Source organism: Prionailurus viverrinus, unplaced genomic scaffold (genome assembly GCF_022837055.1).
Source record: "Prionailurus viverrinus isolate Anna unplaced genomic scaffold, UM_Priviv_1.0 scaffold_35, whole genome shotgun sequence".
In the NCBI taxonomy this organism is placed as follows: domain Eukaryota; kingdom Metazoa; phylum Chordata; class Mammalia; order Carnivora; family Felidae; genus Prionailurus; species Prionailurus viverrinus.
In genome coordinates, this window is record NW_025927605.1 from 3,396,124 (window position 1) to 3,415,062 (window position 18,939).

Genomic DNA, 18,939 nt, shown 5'->3' on the forward strand with positions numbered 1-18,939 from the left:
GGCTTGGGTCTTCTGGGCAGTAGACACATGAACCAGAAGCTCCATGTTTAGGCAGCCATGGCTGGGAACAGCGTGTCTCCAGAAAGCAGTGTCAGAGCTGGCCAAAGTTGGGAAGCAGTGAGCTCCCCATCACTGGAGGCATTCAAACAGGGCCCTTACAGCCGACTTGTGGGGACGTTGAGAGGTTACTCAGGTATCTGATGGGGCTGGATGAGATGGTTGCAGAGGGTCTTCTAGCCCCAAATTCTATGACTTCCTGCGGTCTAGGTCTTATTCATCAGTGAGATTATAGATGTTAAAGTGGAGCTGGTTCTTATCTTCCCTCTGCTGCCTGAGCAATTTGCATCAGAGTAGCCTGTTGAGAAATTTACAAAGTCCAGCCCATCTCAGTGCAGAAGGGACCACAGTCCCAAGCCCCAAGGACGGAGAGATCTTAAGCCAGGGGCTGGTTGGTGTGCCTCCAACTGCTGTCAAGTCCAGAATCCTACCTGTTGGCCACTGTCTGTGTGGACAGGACTGATTTGCCTGGGAGGCATCAGGACTTCCATCATAGGGAATCTGGAAGGGTCAGAGGGGGTCACACCCTTTCCTCCCCTCCCCTCTACTGGGCCTCTGCTCTTTCTCCCAAGTTGTGCAGCATACAGGTGACACATCTTTGAGGGTAGGTCCCAATAAGAAAAAAAACCAGTCTTGATAAGTCTTAATTTAGCACCTGGCCCAAATGCCTTCACCACTTCCTTTGTACTTAAATAGCTCCTTTCATCCAATAAGTTCAAAGCTGTCTAACAAAATAAACCCACTTATTCCTGCATCAAGACAGGGTAGGTAAGCATTGTTCTTCCCTTTTAAGGAGAGGGAGAGGAGGTGAGTCATTGAGGGACTGAGTGGTTGAGGGATTCGTCAGGTGACATGAAATGAGTCAGTGATGCCCCAGGTAATTGACCTGTGTTTGTTAAGTTCACATCCCTGTCATTTATAATTAAAAGATGAGCTTTGATGAGACATTGTTGGTGTGTGTGTGTATGTGGTGTGTATGTGTGTGTGAAGTGGTTTGGGTTCCTGGGAACAAATACTGGGTGGAGGGATCACTATGCTTGGGGAAGTGTGAAGAGCTTCCCTGGAGACCAAACAGTCCTTCGTTACCACCATCACCACCACCACCAGCACTGAAGCTCACATTCATCCAGTTCTTTCCATGAGCCGCACACCGATCTAAGTTATAGATACATTTAAGCATATAGACTCATATAATCCCCATTTTGGAGTGACAAACCATGGCTCAGAGAGGGTAAGTAACATGCCCAGGGTCACACAGCTGGTAGGCGGTGAAGCCAGGATTCATATCCAAGCAGTCTACCTCCAGCAATTGTGCTGCTAACCCCTGTGCTTCACGGAAGCCAAGTTTCTGGTTGGGTTGTGTCTGCAGGATGACAGAACCATAATCACCCCATTGTCTCGATTCCTTTTCCTTGAGGGAAACGAGAGAGTGTTTACGCTAGAGGAGCCACTGTTGAGAATTTCTGCCACAAAGGGCTGTGCAAGAGATAAAAGGGGCAGCGCATTTCAAAATAGCCTGAGAACCCTGGCAATTGTAATGACTGGGAATCACTAAAGAAGGTCAACTCACCCCCTGCCATTGCTACTGTCTACTGGGGAAGAAAAGAAGAGAACACTTCTGTCTACTGGGGAAGAAGAGAAGAGAAACAGGCAAACTTGCTTGTACGTCTGTTGCTTTACCACCATTAAAGGTCACTTTCACCCAGGCTGTCCAATTTGAAATCCCCCAAACTCCTGGGAGATGCAGAGCAGGCTCCACAGTCCGCATTTTGCAGGGAGAGAAGTTCGGGGTTAGGGAGGGAAATGAGCCAAGGAGTCTCACAGGTGGTCTCTCACTCAAGCCCACCACCTGGCCCTGCACCCAACTGCGAAGGGCTTTGCTAGTGGTACATCTGCATAAAACTGCCCGTTCGGACCCACTGTCTGATGTTGGGGTGAGGTGGGTCACAGGGATCTTACAAGACCTGGGAGTTTCCCCAGGGAGAATTTTCTTGGTGTTTACTCCCATCCTACAGCGTCCTCACCCAACCCCATTTCAGACAGAGTGCTTCTGGGCTTCGGCTGTCCCCTGGCCTTCTCCAGCCCAGGCTCCCCATTTATGCTGGATTTTGTACCGAAAGTCTCTTGCTTGCCTCTCCCTTATCCCTGCCTGGTTGCCGGATCCCAAACACATGCCTCGGTCATCCACACGGGCCCCCAAAGGTCCTCCGCCGAGATGCCTGTGCCCTGCAGTAGATGCCTCTCGTCCCCTGGGTGGCAGACTTGTGTTGTGCTCACCGGTAGGTTCACACATCACCTCCATTTCCCTCCACGAATCTCAGGCCCTTTGACACTTCCTCTTTCACTTGCTTGCTTTAGCATTGCCTCTCTTCTTTCTGTGTCCTTAGAAACCACTTCCACTTGCTTGGAAACTCACCCCAAAGTCATGGAGCCTCTGTGGGGGCAGGCACACCACTCAACTGTGGTCTCCCAAGCAACAAGAACCACATATCAAAAAAACCCTAATGACCAGGCCTAGTGGAAGAAAGGGTCTTAAAGGGATTAGGGTTCGATTGAGGCCACTTGTTTGAATTCTACTTCTGAGTCGCCTCACTACCAAGTCTCTTTCGGGATACAGATAAATAACCTGAAATGGCCTCATTCCTCCTCTTGGGGCAGAGAATCAGAAAATGGTCCAAATGGCCCAACCGGAGGTTGGGGCAGGAACAGGTATGGGAAGAACTGGAGGGAGAAGGAAGAAACTCTTGGAGGGAAGGGCCCAATTATATCTCCTACATTAAAGTTCGTTGTGGGCCTGCCTGTCTGCTCCGCAGGACCGAGGGCTCACAGAGGACGGTACCGTGTCATCTCCCCACTGTCCCCGCGTCCCCATCCTCAGTTCTGGGGCTGTGCCAGGCACTTGGCAGATGTTCAGTAAATGACAGCCGCCCTTGATGTCGTATATGCAGTCTCTTAGTTACGTTAAATACACACATATTTCCAGATACATCCATCTCACACCTCTTAAATATCTCACCTCCTTACTTTCTTGTTGCTTTTGATATATTTTGGGGGGACCCATATTAGCCTGAATTGCTCACAAAAACACAATCCTTTACCAGAGCTATGATTCTTCTGTTTCAAGGTAGCCCCGTGCCCAGCACGGAGAAGCCGCGCAATAAATGTTTTGAATAAAATTTATCTAAATAAAGAAAGTGGGGTTGATAGTCCCTTGACCACTCAATTTCTCTTTGAACGAATACAATGTGCAGATATTTCAATTAGGAAATCAAGACAGTACACGAAGTCTGCTCCCAACCTGTGTGAAGTCTTGAAGACCTTACAACGCCCACGTCCCCTTTCCCCACTAGTTCAAAAAGCAAATTCACCCAAGCCTACTGATATTTTGAAAACACTGCAAGACAGAGGCTAGATTTACAAGGGACGGCAACATTATGTCCACTCACCTGTCACTCCATCTGTGGCCCCGGCCATTTCACCTGTGGGACAACCAGCAGGGGAAAAAAGGAATCTCCGCTTGTAACCTGTACTTTCCTGCGTCTCTGTGTGGCTGCCAATTGGCTGTGACCCGAAGCCAGTACAGGTATAATCTCCTCTGCTCCTTTCTCCGTTTCTCCTGTCCACACTCCGTACTCATTCAGGAACAGGTAACGTTGTCCCCTTTTGACTTTATGCTGCCTGGTATAGGCAACGCTGTATTTCTTAGCCAAAAACAAATCTCAGACTGCATCATGGAGGTGATGCTCTGGTCTGGGCACCTTGGAAAATGTCACTGCTTTTGGAGGCCTCAGAGGCTGTGGTCCCATGTCTGTAGATCTTTCCTGAATCATCTCGATTTATATCATGCAGGACTCTCGGCAGGGTGGGCCAGTCTTCTGACCGTAGATTTGGGTTGCATTGGCTACTTCTCAGCTTTGTACTCTCCGGGATCACTCACTGGAAGGTGGGCTAGCTTTGTCTGAGCAGCATGAGCCTGTGTGGTTCCGAGGATTCTTCTGATTTTCTCCTTGCCTCTTCTGTGTGTTCTTATCTCTTATTCAACATCGTGCTCACAGTTTCCATTCCTCTGATCTCTTGGCACTCTATGCAAATTCTAGTTTTGGTGTTTTTGTTTTTGTTGTTGTTGTTGTTGTCGACCCAATTCTTGAATCTTCTCGTACTTACAAGCTAAACCCTCTTCTTGGACTAAAGCCCCCATGAGGCTGCACTGGTCAATCAATGGATGCGACCAAAAAGCTTGAAGAGGTGCTGCCATTGGTCTGTGCTCAGGCGCAAGTCTCCGTGGATAGGGAGGGAGGCAGGATTGGGGAACAGCTTCAGGCTGGAAAGCCAGGGCTCTGGAGCAGGCTGACAAGAGTCAGGAAGCAGGAGGCCTGTGCTGTGCCCTATGGGTAAATGTTCATCAGTCTGATTGATAGGCGTTTCCATCTGTCCCAAGCCCAGCCGAAGCGAGAAAGGAGCTCCTTACACCTAGACTTGCATCCTGCCTCTGCAAAGTCTCTGTAAAGCCTGCCTCAGGACCCACCTATTTCTGCCCCTTTAATTGCCTTGGAGGAAAACAAAGAAATTTTGGTTTTATTATAAGTCCGGGGCTTCTTTGTAGTGTGGTGGGACTTTCCGTCAGAATAGCATTATAATAAGCGGCAAAATAATGACCTTGGAGGGGGTAGATGAAGGACCTTTTATCTGAGACCCAAGCGCCATGCCACATGAATCTCATCATGAAAGCTTGCTGGGGGGAAGGACTCCAATAACCTGTCAATAAAACTGCCACTCTGGCTGGCAGCCAAAGCCACAGTGGAAGTTGAGATGCTGCTACCCAAGATGCGGGTGGTACCCCCATGGTGCCTATAATTACGCAACCTTTATATAGTCAGAACTTTGGCCACCCCCTTCCTCAGACCTTCTGGTGCCTTCCCTCAGCTCCCAAATCAACCCTGCATGACTCCAAACTTGCTTTGCCAAATCTTCTCCTTCTTCTATGCCTGAGCAGTTTCTGTCTTGGTGCCCAAGTCTTTGGACTGAATGACACCACCACGGAGCCCTCCTTGGTACCTTTTAATGCTTGGTTCTCAAACCAGATTGTGTGTAACCCAGTAAGGCCAGAGATGGGAGCCCAGGACAGGATGGGTGTATGTTGATTTTGCTCAGAGGATGGGGCCAAACCTTAGAAAGTTTAACTGGAAATTGTAAAACTGTTTGTTTGTTTGTTTTTAATGTTAAAGCCCACATAGGTATACGATGGAATATAAGGCCTATTCACATGAGGTTTTAAGATGAACTTCAAAGTTTTCATGCTTGAGGAGGCTCCTTCGGATGCTCTCTTGACTTTCTCGATTATCTGCTCACCTTAGTCTAATACAATGGACATTTCGATGGTAAGGTGTCATAAGAAATGTCTTTTTCCTGTCCACGTCTGCCTGAGATGCTTTTTCTGGGTAGTTTAAATACACGTATATGGGTCTCTCAGCCCTCCTTCCAAATGATCTCTTCCTCCAGAGCCTTCCCTGTTCTTAAGCTAATTGTCAGAGCCTCTTCCTTTAAAAATTCCTCTACAGTCCCTGCACATGATATATAGGAGGCATTCCCCAAAAAGCTGCCCATTCTTTTCAGCCATGACTGGACTCAGTCCTTATCCACCCCAAGGCTTCCAAGGCTTGGGATGCTGCAGCATAGAAGAATTCTTCTCTGAAAGCAGATAGAAAGGGAGTTCACTGCAACTTCTGCTTTGACTCAATCCCAGTCCCTCCCTAGAAATGCCAGGTGGGCCAGGAAATGAGTCTGAATATGGGTTTACAGGATCACACAAGACAGAGGAATGTCATTGGATGGACCAACTCCCTATTAACAAGGGCAGATACCTGCACCAGACTGTGTGTCCTCTTTCAAGATCTACCACAAAACTCTGACTTTATGGGTATACCTCCTGAAGAGGAGTCCTGACTTAGCAAGAAGCCCAAGTAAAGAATTTTATGGGATAAGGGACTCTTCTGAGGAAGGCAAATAACAGACTGACTGAGGGAAGGGCATTTGAAAACCAGTGAAGACATAGAAAGAAAAAAGACATTACATACCACGTCCACACCCTCTGCGGAGGGAATATAAGTGCTTCCCAGAGGAAGGAAATCCACAAGCTCCCTGGAGAACTTGGACTCTGTGTTCAGCCAGGTGTCTTGCTCCCTCCAGCACCATGCCTTACAACTGCTGCCTTCCCAACCTGAGCTTTCGCTCCACCTGCTCCTCCCGGCCTTGCGTGCCCCCCAGCTGCCACACCTGTACCCTGCCCGGGGCCTGCAACATCCCTGCCAACGTGGGCAACTGCGGCTGGTTCTGCGAGGGCTCCTTCAATGGCAACGAGAAGGAGACCATGCAGTTCCTGAACGACCGCCTGGCCAGCTACCTGGAGAAGGTGCGCCAGCTGGAGCGGGAGAATGCGGAGCTGGAGACCAGGATCCGGGAACGGTGCCAGCAGCAGGAGCCCTTCGTGTGCCCCAGCTACCAGTCCTACTTCCAGACCATCGAGGAGCTCCAGCAGAAGGTGAAGGTCTTTGCTGTTATCTCTGAGCAAGAGGAGTTTGCTGTGATTCTCAGTCTGTAGTAGAGCAGTGTGTCTGTCTCTTGCTTCTATGTGACCGTGATTCTTGCTTCCCCCTTTATCTTTGAAATAGCTTTCGAAGCCATTTTAAAGAAGTTTCTGGTTTCATCCTTATTTTCAGTCCTCACTAAGCAGCCTCTCATTCTCCAGGTCCTGTGCACCAAGTCTGAGAACGCAAGGTTGGTGGTGCAGATTGACAATGCCAAGCTGGCCGCAGATGATTTCAGAACCAAGTAAGTTGTTCAGAATTCACACTGGTGTCCACCCCTTTTGTTTAACCTCTGGTTAAAGGAAAGGGATTTCCATAGCTTTACTGAGCAGCAGTTCCCATCCATTGGTGGTGAGACATTCTACAGAGATTGAGGGGAATCAAGCAAAGGAATCACAAAAATAGATGAGGACTCAGATCAATCTGCTTATTTTTGGATCTATATTTGTTCTGGACTGAGCCTCCAGAACCCTCTGTCTCCTGGGTCTACTCATTGCAGAAAGTGGGAAGACTAAGCGAATGGGGTTATCAAAGATCATTCCTGTGAGTCTTGAATGTTTGCTGGTCACTGCTCTGACCTTGTCCTTGTGCAGGTACGAGACGGAGCTCGGCTTGCGGCAGCTGGTGGAGTCGGACATCAACGGCCTGCGCAGGATCCTGGATGAGCTGACTCTGTGCAAGGCTGACCTGGAGGCCCAGGTGGAGTCCCTGAAGGAGGAGCTGCTGAGCCTCAAGAAGAACCACGAGGAGGTGAGACTGGAAATGAGAAATGAAGAAACCTGGTTCAGCCTCAGGTTGACTTGAGTGATTTGGGGTGGCAGAATGCAGAACACGAGGTTGAGGTTGACTTTATAATTTTCCTTTAAAGACACCAAAACTTCATGATGTGTGAAAAAATGGAGAGATGAAACCTCTCCATGTTCCCAGAGAAGATGTACTTTCACTCAAAACTGGTGCATCATGGGAATTTCCCAGTGCTCCCCCATTGGCTTGTGATTGGTTACTGAGTTGCAGAAAGAGTCTCAGCATTGCTTTATTCATGCTGTGCAGTCATTTCTCTCCCCAAAGGTCACCAAATCAAGCCGGTGAATCTGAGGCTCCACTCTTCCAAAGTCTTGGTGAAAAATGAGCCAAGGCTCCTCCTTTTCTCTCCTGGAGGGGTCACGCCATCATCTTATTTGCAGAATTGTTTGCTATACAATCTGAAATTGTATGGCCAATTCTTTGCATTATGAAGTCTTATGCAAACAATCTGGAAACTGGGAAAGTTAGGCATTAGTCCATCTTTTGGTGGCATCTGAGAAAATCCTTGGGAATTCTTTTTGAATCCAAGTACAGGGCACAGTCCTGTGAGGAGGGAGCTGTTCCACATGGAGCACAGAGCACCTTGCCTTGAGCTGTCACAGACTGCTCCACTCAAGGTCTCTTTCCCAAGGAAATAGACTAATGGGGCTTCAACAAGCAAAGTCCATTCTTCATTGAGGAGAGTCACTCTTGCCTTTTCTGCATCCACAGGAAGTCAACACCCTGCGCTGCCAGATCGGAGACCGCCTCAACGTGGAGGTGGACGCGGCCCCCACCGTGGACCTGAACCGCGTGCTCAACGAGACCAGGAGCCAATATGAGGCCCTGGTGGAGACCAACCGCAGGGACGTGGAGGAATGGTTCACCACCCAGGTGGGCATCTCAGCACGCGGCCGCCCGGGCCCCTCGGCCCCTCGCGGCCCTTGAGGCAGGGTCTCACCCTGTCTCGTTCCCTGTGCTGTTTCAGACCGAGGAACTGAACAAGCAGGTGGTGTCCAGCTCGGAGCAGCTGCAGTCCTATCAGGCGGAGATCATCGAGCTGAGACGCACCGTCAATGCCCTGGAGATCGAGCTGCAGGCCCAGCACAACCTGGTGGGTGTCGCTCGGGGTGTTGCCCACCCTCTCCTCACCTGGTGAAGCCCGTGACTTCTCTGGAATCCCACGGAGTCGCCCCTTGAGAAGCGGCTCTGTGACATTCCGTATGTTCCCCACACAGAGGGACTCCCTGGAGAACACGTTGACGGAGACCGAGGCGCGCTACAGCTCCCAGCTGAGCCAGGTGCAGTACATGATCACCAACGTGGAGTCCCAGCTGGCCGAGATCCGGAGTGACCTGGAGCGGCAGAACCAGGAGTACCAGGTGCTGCTGGACGTGCGGGCCCGGCTGGAGTGCGAGATCAACACGTACCGGGGCCTGCTGGAGAGCGAGGACTGCAAGTGAGTGGCCAGCTGGAGGGATCCGATGAAGCCATGCTTACAGGAGCATGGTTCTCATTTGACCCCGGGCAAAGAACACACACTTTCAAAAGGAAATCATGCCTCCACCCCAGGCATGATCAAACAGAACTCAGCAAACACAATATGGCCATCATTCAAAACACAGGGAAGCACTAGCTGTTTGAGGCACACACTGAAATTGTACAGCCAATTCTTTGCATTCTTCTGTGATCACACAGATACGAGATGTATGCGATTGCTCACACGTTACAAGACCATATTGCGCAGAGGGAGCATTTGCATACACTACCTTATCTGACCTTGCAGTTGCCACCAAGCAGGTTGGATCAGGATTCTCCCCATTCTGTAGGTGAAGAGAAGCTAAAGTGACTTTCCCAAGATCGCTAGGTAGGAATGGACAGTGTGGGGAGTCAAAGGTTCTGGAGTTTCTGTCTAGCGCTTTAGGCACTGTATGGTGGGAAGACCAGGAGGGGTCTGATAGGAAGCTTTGCGGCAGGGAAGCTTGTGGCCTTCTCTGTTATAGGTCAGGCCAAATCCCACAGGCAATTCCACTCTTGGGGTCTCTCTTGTGTGTACCACGAGCCCCCCTCAATTCACCTTTCCACATGGTTCTTCTTCTCCAGGCTGCCCTGCAACCCTTGTGCCACAACAAATGCGTGCGGATCCGCCGGGTCCTGCGTCTCTAATTCCTGCGCCCCCTGCACGCCCTGTGTCCCCCGCCCACGCTGTGGGCCCTGCAACTCCTTCATGCGCTAGAGCCCAGGGGCTACCAGAGGAGCAAGGAGGCCGGGCCCACGGTTCCAGAGCTTTGACCCGGCACTGGTTCATTCGAGAAAAAAGGGCAGAAAACACAGTTTGCGTGGCTGGAGCTGCCCCAGTAAGGCAGCCACGAAATTCACCCCACCTACTGCAGACCATTCCTTGCCCACCCTTTCCTTCATGGAGGTGTGTTCTTTCGTCACTTGCCCAGAGAATCCTCGCAAGTGCCAGGGCCTTCCCTTGTAACCTGCTAATAAACTTGATTTCCCTGGCAAAGCAGACACCTTTCTCATTGGTATTCATTTGTTTCACCGCGCCCATCACTTGAGCACTCTATAAAAAGCCACTTGAAAGTCAGGCTACATAATGGCCTGACTCTTGGATACCAGAGCCGTTCTCTGCCTGGCGGGCAGACGGCTGGCCCGGCGCCCTGGACGCCTGGGTGAGGCAGACTGGCAAGAGGGAGGGCAGGGCAGCTGCCATGAGGTGGCCCCCACCTCCCCTTTACCATTCTTGGATGTTCCCCACTCTCCTGTCGAGACTTGGATGTCTTCCAGAGCTGATTGCATCTAAATCTGAAGTGCAGAGGCAGGAGTGGGGGCTAGAAAGAGGCTCTGGAAAGTTCATCTTTTCTCAGCAGGAGGCTTCAGGTCCAGTGCTGTATGATCTGGGGGCTGGTGGCTGGAGCGTTCCAAGCAGCCTCAGGGACACCCAGCAAAGGAATGCTCTGGCCTGCCTGCCTGCCGTGTTCAGGACATCCCCCTCCTGCATAGGTGGGTCATTATCAGCCTGGGCTCCAGCAGCTCACTTCCCCTCCCAGCTCTGGGGCTTAGAGACCTCCTCACTCTTCATCTGAGACTTCTGCCTTTCTCAATCCAGCACCTGTTGAATACTTACCCTGTACACACCCTGGATGGTGGGGAAGGGAGAGACATACGGAGAAAGACATTTTTAAAAAAACATTCATTTTTAGAGAGAGAGAGAGAGCATGAGCAGGAGAGGTACAGAGAGAGAGAGAGGGAGACACAGAATCTGAAGCAGACTCCAGGCTCTGAGCTGTCAACACAGAGCCAGACTTGGGCTCAAACTCACGAACCACGAGATCATGACCTGAGCTGAAGTCAGACGCTTAACCAACTGAGCCACCCAGGTGCCCCAACAACTTGTTTAAAGGGATAAAACTAGTCCCTAAGTAGTGCTATTATAAGGCATTATCCCCAAACACCGAGCACGCAAGCTTGTGCTGCAAACAAAACTCCGAGTACTGGAAGTGACATCAGTGTTCATCAAGAAAGGCTTGAACTCGAATCTTTAACTTGAAAGAAGAGCCATGGAAATGCTAAACACTGACTTGCTAAAACCCCAGAGGACCATTTTGACATGAAAGGATCAGAGACCACTCAGGTTTCTATCTTTTCCCACGAACCTTCCCATCACACCAGGCTTTCTGAGGCAGATATTGGGCCCCACTTTGGTGAAACACAATCTTGTGTACTGGAATAACTAAGTGGATTGAAATTACATATATATTTGACAAAGGAACTATTTATTGTTTCTACCACAATTGTCCCCTTGACTCTTATTTTTAAAGCGCAAATTCCAGGGTGGATTCAGACTTGCACCCCTTGCTTCTGGTTTGTGAGAAGCCTCTGACCTGGAATCCCGTCCCTGATGTGGTCCCCTACCTTGGATTTCCTCCAAATCCAAGGTCAACCTCAGTTCAGAGACCCTCCCTGATTTTGCTTGTTCCTTTATTCCGCATCCTGTGTACATATATTATTTTACAATAATGGAAAAGTAATGCTACTAGCTGCTGCGGGAGGAATGACTGCCCCCTTTCTCTGCAAAGATGCCCATGTTGCTTCCTGGAACCTGGGAGTATGTTAGGTAGCCTCCAGAGGGAGATTAAAGGTGCAGATAGAACTAAAGCTGTTAATCAGCTGACCTTAAAATGGAGAGATTACGCTGGATTATCCAGTGGGCCCAATGAATCCCACAGAATTCCTTCAAAGTAGAAGCGGGAGGCAGAAGACAGTGAGAGGGAGAGGGAGATATGACTGAGGACACATGTCAGAGCCATGTGATACAAGGACTGGACCCTTCACTGCAGGCTCTGAAGATGGAGAAAGGGGACCATGGGCCAAGGGAATTAGGTAGCTCCTAGATGCTGGAAAAGAAAAGGAAAAGAATCCTTCCTTGGAGCCTCCGGAAAGGAACATAGCCCTGCCAACATCTTGATTTTTTTTTTTTCATTGTGGATAAAATACATATATATAACATAAAATTGACCATTTTACCTATCTGTTTTAGCATTTAATTCAGGGACATTAAGTACATCCACATTATTGTCCATCAATCAGCCCTATCCATCTCCAGAACTTTTTCATCTTCCCGACTGAAACTCTGTCCCCATCAAACTCTCTAACCCCTCCACCTCAAGCCCCTAGTAACCTCTATTCCCCTTTCTGTCTGTATGAATCTGACTATTCTAGGTACCTCATATAAGTGGAATCATACAGCATTCATTCTTTTGTGTGTGTGTCTGACTTATTTCACTTGGTATAATGTTTTCAAGGCTGATCCATGATGTAGCATGTATCAGAATTTTGTTCTTTTTAAAGGTTAGATAATATCCAATTGTATGTATCATATTTTGCTTGCCCATTCATCCATGGATGCGTATTTTGGCTATTGTAACTAATGCTGCTGTGAACACTGGTGTGTATATATATATGTACACATATACATATACATGTATATATATTATACACATATATTATATATATTATATATTTTATATATGTTATATATATTAAAATGTGTCATATATATAATATATATATTGAATATATATAATATATATTATATATATAATATATATACATATATAATATATATACATATATATATGTATATATATATATATATTCAAGTCCATGCTTTTGTTTCTTTTATGTATGTACCTAGAAGTGGAATTCCTGGATCACATGGCAATTCTATGTTCAATTGTTTGAGGCCATGCCATTTAGCATTCCTGCCAGCAATGCGCAAGGGTTCCAATTACTCCACATCCTTGCCAACACTTTTTAAATTCTGGGTTTTTTGTTTGTTTTTGGTTTTGCCAATGGCCATCCTAGTGGGTGTGAAGTGGTACCTCACTGTGGTTTTGATGTGCATTTTCCTAATTATTAGTGATGCTGAAGCATCTTTTCATGTGTTTGTTGACCATTTGCATGTTTTTGGCGAAATGTCTATTCAAGTCTTCTGACCATTTTTTTTTTTTAATTGGGTCATTTAGTTTTGTTGTTGTTGAGTTGTAGGAGCTTTTTATGCATTCTGGATATTAATTCCTTATTAGGAATATAATTTGCAGATATTTTCTTCCATTCTGTGGATTGCCTTTTCATTCTCTTGATAGTGAAATTTAAAAGCTTTTAAATTTTCTGGAGTTTATTTTACCTATTTTTTCTTTGGTTATCTGTGCTTTTGGTGCCATGGCCAGGAAATCATTGCCAAACCCAAAGTCATGCAATTTTCCTCTATGGTTTCTTCTAAGAGTTTTATAATGTTAGCTCTTACATTCAGGTCTATGATCCATTTGGGGTTCATTTTTGCATATGGTGTGAGGTAAGGGTCTAGCTCCATTCTTTGCCTGTGAGTATCCAGTTTTTTCAGCACCATTTGTTGAAAAGGCTGTCGGTTTTCCCATTTATTTGTATCTTCTTGATTTTCTTTTGGTAATGTTTTGCAGTTTTCACATACAAATCTTTTGCCTCCTTGGTTACATTTATTCCTAAGTATTTTATTCTTGTTGATGTTACTGTAATTAAAAAAATTTTTTTTACTCCCAGTGAGAGTAAGACTTTGATTTTAGACCTATGTTAGGCTTTTGACCTATAGAAGTTTAAGATAATATATTTGTATTGGTTTAAGCCAGTAAATTTGTGGTGATTTGTGATGGTAGCAATAAGGAACTAATATGGTGAACATCTTTTGAATATCAGCTATGGGTTAGGCAAAACACTACAAACTAATCTTAATCTTTATAAAATGCTTCAAATTAAACCCATTTTAACAGATGAGGAAATTGAACTTTGCAAACTTGCTCAAATCACAGTTGGTTATTAGCATTTATGATATTTGAACCAGGTTCTATTTATAGGTGCACATGACACCACTATAGAGTATGAAGAATGATTTAAAAATCAGCAGAATGAATACACCCAGGTCAATGATATTCTTCAAAATTGTTCCCTACATAAAGATTCCAACTTAATTTTGGCAAGTCTCTTTAAGAATTAACTTTTGAGGACAGCTGGGTGGCTCAGTCAGTTGAGCTTCCGACTCTTGCTTTTGGCTTAATTCATGATCCCAGGGTCACGGATCAAGCCCCATGTTGGGGTCTGCACTGAGCTTGGAGCCTGCTTGGGATGCTCTCTCTCTCTCTCTCTCTCTCTGCCCTTCCCTCACCTTGTGCATTCTCTAAAAAAAACCAAAAAGTTTGCTTTTGAATCAATTATAAGCCACATATGGAGGTTTTTTCCTTTTTAAAGCTTTATTCATTTATTTTTGAGAGAGATAGAGAGATAGAGAGCATAAGCAGGGGAGGGGCAGAAAGAGAGGGAGAGAGAGAGAATCCCAAGTAGGTTCTGCACTGTCAGTGCAGAGCCCTACATGGGGCTCTATCCCACGAATCATAAGATCATGACCTGAACTGAAATTAAGAGTCGGACACTTAATGGACTGGGTCACCTAGGTGCCCTGGTGTTGTTATTGTTGTTTTAATTATCTAAGTTGATTGTTTATCTTTTTCACAAGGTTTCTTGTTGAATGGCTTCCAAAAAATCAAATCCATCCTTAAAAGACAAAGGTTTGCTATCAACAAACTGGATGTTAAAAAGATACATACATTGCCAAAACATAAAGCTCCAAACATGATTTGAACAGAGAGGCCATCATTAGAACAAAGGAAGATTCTGGCCAGAGGCAAAGCTTTTTGGATCTGCAAATTCTGTCATGTTCTTTCAAAACAAATCTCAATCCTTAGAGATAAACCTTAATTTTGTAAATAAATGTGCTCTACCTCCCATGTGGCTTTTAAATTGTTGGCAAGTACTCTGTCATCATCATCACACATGAGGACAGTGGTTCTAAACCTTGGTGGTGCTTTGAAATCACCTGGGGTACTAAACAAGTGCTGAAGACTGAGTTTGTCCTTAGAAAGCTTGATTTAATTGGTCTGGGACACAGCCTGGCCACTAGGAGTTTTAGAATCTCTACTGGGGGTTCTAATGAGCAAGGTCGTGACCCACTTGCCAAAACCAGGGTTTTGTTCTCCCTTATCCTCTCATCTACTCTGTGTCCTTGGACGAGACACATAGCTTCTCTGAGCCTCAGTTTCCTTAAAGTGGAGGTAGCAATCTCTTCTCTACCTGCTTTACACACTTGCCAAGAAGATCATGGAAGATTGTGTTCATGGAAACACTTTGCAAGCCAGGCATTTTTATCAGGGTTATTATTTTGATTATTGATGACTTAACACATAGACAAGCTTCTTAAGAATAGAGAACCTAGTCATTTTTGTTGTTGTTGTTTCCTGCCCAACGGTAGAATTTGTATACCATCCTATTGTCTTTCACACCATTGTTTCTTTCTTTAAGTCCCCCACCTAGCTCTGCACCTGGTGTACGTGCTTTATTCAGCATTATCTGATGCTCTTTGTCTCCAGACCCATCTTCTGATGGGCCCCAAGGCCGTTCTCATTTGGCATGCCCAGTGCTCTTTGGTGACCTGTTTTATTGGCTCTTGGCTGTCCTGGTCTGAACTCTTAGCCCACTGGGAATATCATCCTCAGAGACTTGACCCAACTCCAAGCTTGTGTCCTGAATATTTTTGCTGGTTCTTTTCCTGTTTCCTGGAAAATTTTGTATTTGCTATGGATAAGCTAAGGCACTTTTTTGCATCCTTATATCTGGGGTCAAAGTCATTCACTGAGTTCTTTGAGGCCTGAGGCTACTGTCAGTGTCTGCAGGAAGAGCAGGATGGTCCAGGAACGCATAGCATTTTTCTCTGTAAAAGCCCATTTCATTACTTCCAGGAGGCATGCCTCATCACAAGCTTGTGGGATTTGTCACTTTTTAACCTCCAGTTTACTAAGAAGCAAAGCAATATGCAGGAAGCCTAGGTGTGTCTTGCCATCCATGCTCAGAGCTGGCATTGGAATTCATGATCTCACCTCTTTGTTTTCTTCTAGTTCTCATGTTTTGTCACACCCTGGCCAGTGTCTCATCTCTCTACCTCACAGTAAGGGCCCAGCAGACTCAAGTCTACTTACTTGTATCATTTTGAACAAGTTCACTTCTTTTCAGATTATTTATCGCTGATATATGGTGACAATAATGGCATTGAAACATTCATAGCTTGGGGTGAGGGTAGAATACCATACGTGAAGGGTTCTAGTAGACTACCCGATGAGGAAATGACATATTGATACTCATTACTTTCCTGCCTCACCATTTGCACCTCAGTTTTCTTCTCCATAAATTCAGGTCTTTCTAGCTTTAGAATTCTTTGATTCTTAGAAAATAGATCTTACTTCTGAGAGGTGAACTTTTACAGGGCTAAAAGTTCAGGGTGAGGCAAAAAGCCTGTCTCTCAGATTCTAAATAACCTTAGGTCCTGCCATTGTGCATTTTGATTTGTTTAGATGCTAAGAAGAGGCAGTGTAATCTCCAATCTGGATGTATCAATCAGTAATGTAAAAGGACAACCATTTCCCTGTGGATAAAAGTAATAAGTGTAACTTGGTTTTGGTTCAAGAGGGTACCATAAAAAGTAGCTGAGGGAAAGGGCTGCTTGGGCAGACAAGGCTTTGGAGGACTGATGGGGTTGGGAAAGGGTTGGGAATAGGGTCCCAGAGGGAATCAGAAGCAAAAATGATAAAGAGAGGGGCAATGGGAAGAAAGGAATCTAAGATTTTCTTCCCCTTAAAAAATCAGAGAAATTTCTGTGCCAAATGTTTGCATTGTGTTTAGGTATTTGGGCTCAAGAGTTAGACAATGAATTGTTTAAATCCCAACTCTGCCACTTACTATTTGTGTCTTGGGAAAATTCCGAGCCTTCCCTAAGCTGTTAATTTATCCGTAAAATGGGAATAATTTTATAGACCGATATTATAGGGTTGTTGAGAGGGTCAAATAAGAAATGTGCCATAACACTTAGCACCTAGCTTGTTTGGCACAGAATAAGTACTCATGAAGTGGTAAGTAACATCATCAGTATCACCAAAACCACTGTCATCATTATTATGGATGATAGCACAGAAATGCAAGGCTGGGGAAATCTCAGAAAATGAGTAGAGCCCATTTCAATGCCAATACAAGAAAGGAGGCTTTGGTGGCAATACAATCTCCATGTAGAGAACTTGTCTTCTCAAAAACCACCCCAGACAAGATAACCAAACCCACAAGATCAGTAACCTAGCAGAGAATGTAGGCACAGTGTGCCCTCTGCCAACTTCCTATTCTGGCTACCAAGTCAATGTTAAAATTTGTGTTTTTGTTGATTAATTCATGAATTTAGTTCTATGTCCCTAGTGTTTGCAAGGTAGGTGAATGAGGTATTATCATCATTGGATTGGCCTGGGCAATGTACCCATGTGTCTGCTCAACAGATTTGAATTTTCAAAAAATTCTACGTCTGGGCCATCTGGCCAACACTAGGAAGGATAAAAGTTAAAGAAAGAATCACTGGTCTCACCCCCAACCATATTCACACACAATACATTACTTAAATTTTATAACAGAACTATGAGGTGGGCAGCATTATTCCTACTTAAATTTAAGTGATGAAGAAAACAAGAGTGAAAAAGGGGAACTCACTTCTTGGAGCTCATCTCATCAGTAAGAATGTGAACTCAGGTGGTTTAGCTCCAAGTGTGTGCTTTTCTGTTACCTTGATACTGCCTTTGAAATCTGGACACATCCTTCATAAATGACTCATATTGTGTTCCACAAATAACTTTTTGGGACTTCTGTCTGAACCGTGATTTTGTTTCTGTGTGGAATAAAGGACAGAGTGACAAGGAACAGAAGGTGAGATGAGGAGGGCTACTTCGTTAAGATTCTTTATTGGGCAATAGGGAGACTCCCAGGAATTTGGAAGGGTCCAAGGGTATCTGACCCCACAGGTGATAGAGAGGCACCCACTCATCAGGGATGGTGTCCACTTCTTAGGGACGACAGAGTGAAAGTGCGTTCTCATGGGCGTTGTGACTGGTTTTGGGAGCATCTCAGGTTGGCAGAGTCACAACTCTAGGGACGTATGATGCTCTCACAAAGAGGATTAAGCCTAGGAACGAGGAGAAAGAAATATCCAGAGACTTTGAGATAAGGTCACCATGCACACAAAGATAACTCTGAGCTCCTCATTCTGGTTTTTCCATTCTTCTTGAGTCTGAAGTATTATGCTTCAAATTTATGCTTCAACATTGCCACTTGAACTCTCTCTATGGACTAGTCCAGGCATAATTTTCCTTCTAGATATTTCTTCTTCTCATCTTTAGGAAGATTGTTGCTTCAGTACAGTTTTGTAAACTTTTTGTATAAAGGGCCAGAGACTAAATATTTTAGGCTTTGCAAACCATATGGTCCCTATTACAACTATTCAATTCTGCCATTGTAGAACAAAATCAGCCATAGACAATACCTAAATAAATGAACATGGCTGTGCCAATAAAACTATATTTAGAAAGAAAGGCAGGAGGCAGAACTTGGTCTGTGGGCCCTAGTTTGCTGATATCTGCTTCAGGGCTATTCCCACCCATCCAGCCAGTTTTACTTCCTAGCCATGAACACTCCATTGTTTTCAATCTCCATGTATTGATAAATTTCCACAGCCCCAATTAATATTCTCATAAGTAGGGCCCAGGTTTCTTGCAACTAATACAGGACAAATTCCTGCTATGAAGTCAAGTTGAACCAAACACTGAACCATGGGTAGGACTGGGAAAAGAGAGCCCCTTGGAAGACTGTTCACTCCAGACTCTCTTTCCAGGGAATCTAGTGGCATAACCTCATGGGTGAGGAGTTCCAAACAACTCCACCCCATGTCCCTGGCTGTCCTACCCTCTGAGTAATGGAGAGAGCCATTTGGGGTTGTGGTGATTCTGTCTCCTTTGAAGCCATCTGATGAAATTCTGATTTCACCAACCACTAGCACCCATGAGGAACCTGGTGTGACACAAGCTAAATGGAATAATTTTATGGGTTGAGGAGA

The 18,939-nt window shown here is 45.8% G+C and overlaps 1 protein-coding gene across 1 annotated transcript; it reads left to right on the forward strand.

Annotated features, from left to right (window-relative positions):
* Positions 1-6,244: 6,244 nt before the first annotated feature.
* On the forward strand, positions 6,245-9,660 carry LOC125158616 (keratin, type I cuticular Ha1). The gene is made up of 7 exons (XM_047845914.1): positions 6,245-6,595; positions 6,803-6,885; positions 7,235-7,391; positions 8,157-8,318; positions 8,413-8,538; positions 8,663-8,883; positions 9,528-9,660. The coding sequence occupies exons 1-7, from the start codon at positions 6,248-6,250 to the stop codon at positions 9,658-9,660; spliced, it is 1,230 nt and encodes a 409-aa protein (XP_047701870.1). The 5' UTR covers positions 6,245-6,247.
* Positions 9,661-18,939: the final 9,279 nt, after the last annotated feature.

What these genes read in the sequence shown, in the direction of transcription:
- LOC125158616 (XM_047845914.1), top strand. Translation starts at nt 6,248, where the DNA reads ATGCCTTACAACTGCTGCCTTCCCAACCTGAGCTTTCGCTCCACCTGC. An exon ending in AGGAATGGTTCACCACCCAG is followed by an intron (nt 8,319 to 8,412) that starts GTGGGCATCTCA and finishes GTGCTGTTTCAG; the next exon opens with ACCGAGGAACTGAACAAGCA. An exon ending in CTGGAGAGCGAGGACTGCAA is followed by an intron (nt 8,884 to 9,527) that starts GTGAGTGGCCAG and finishes CTTCTTCTCCAG; the next exon opens with GCTGCCCTGCAACCCTTGTG.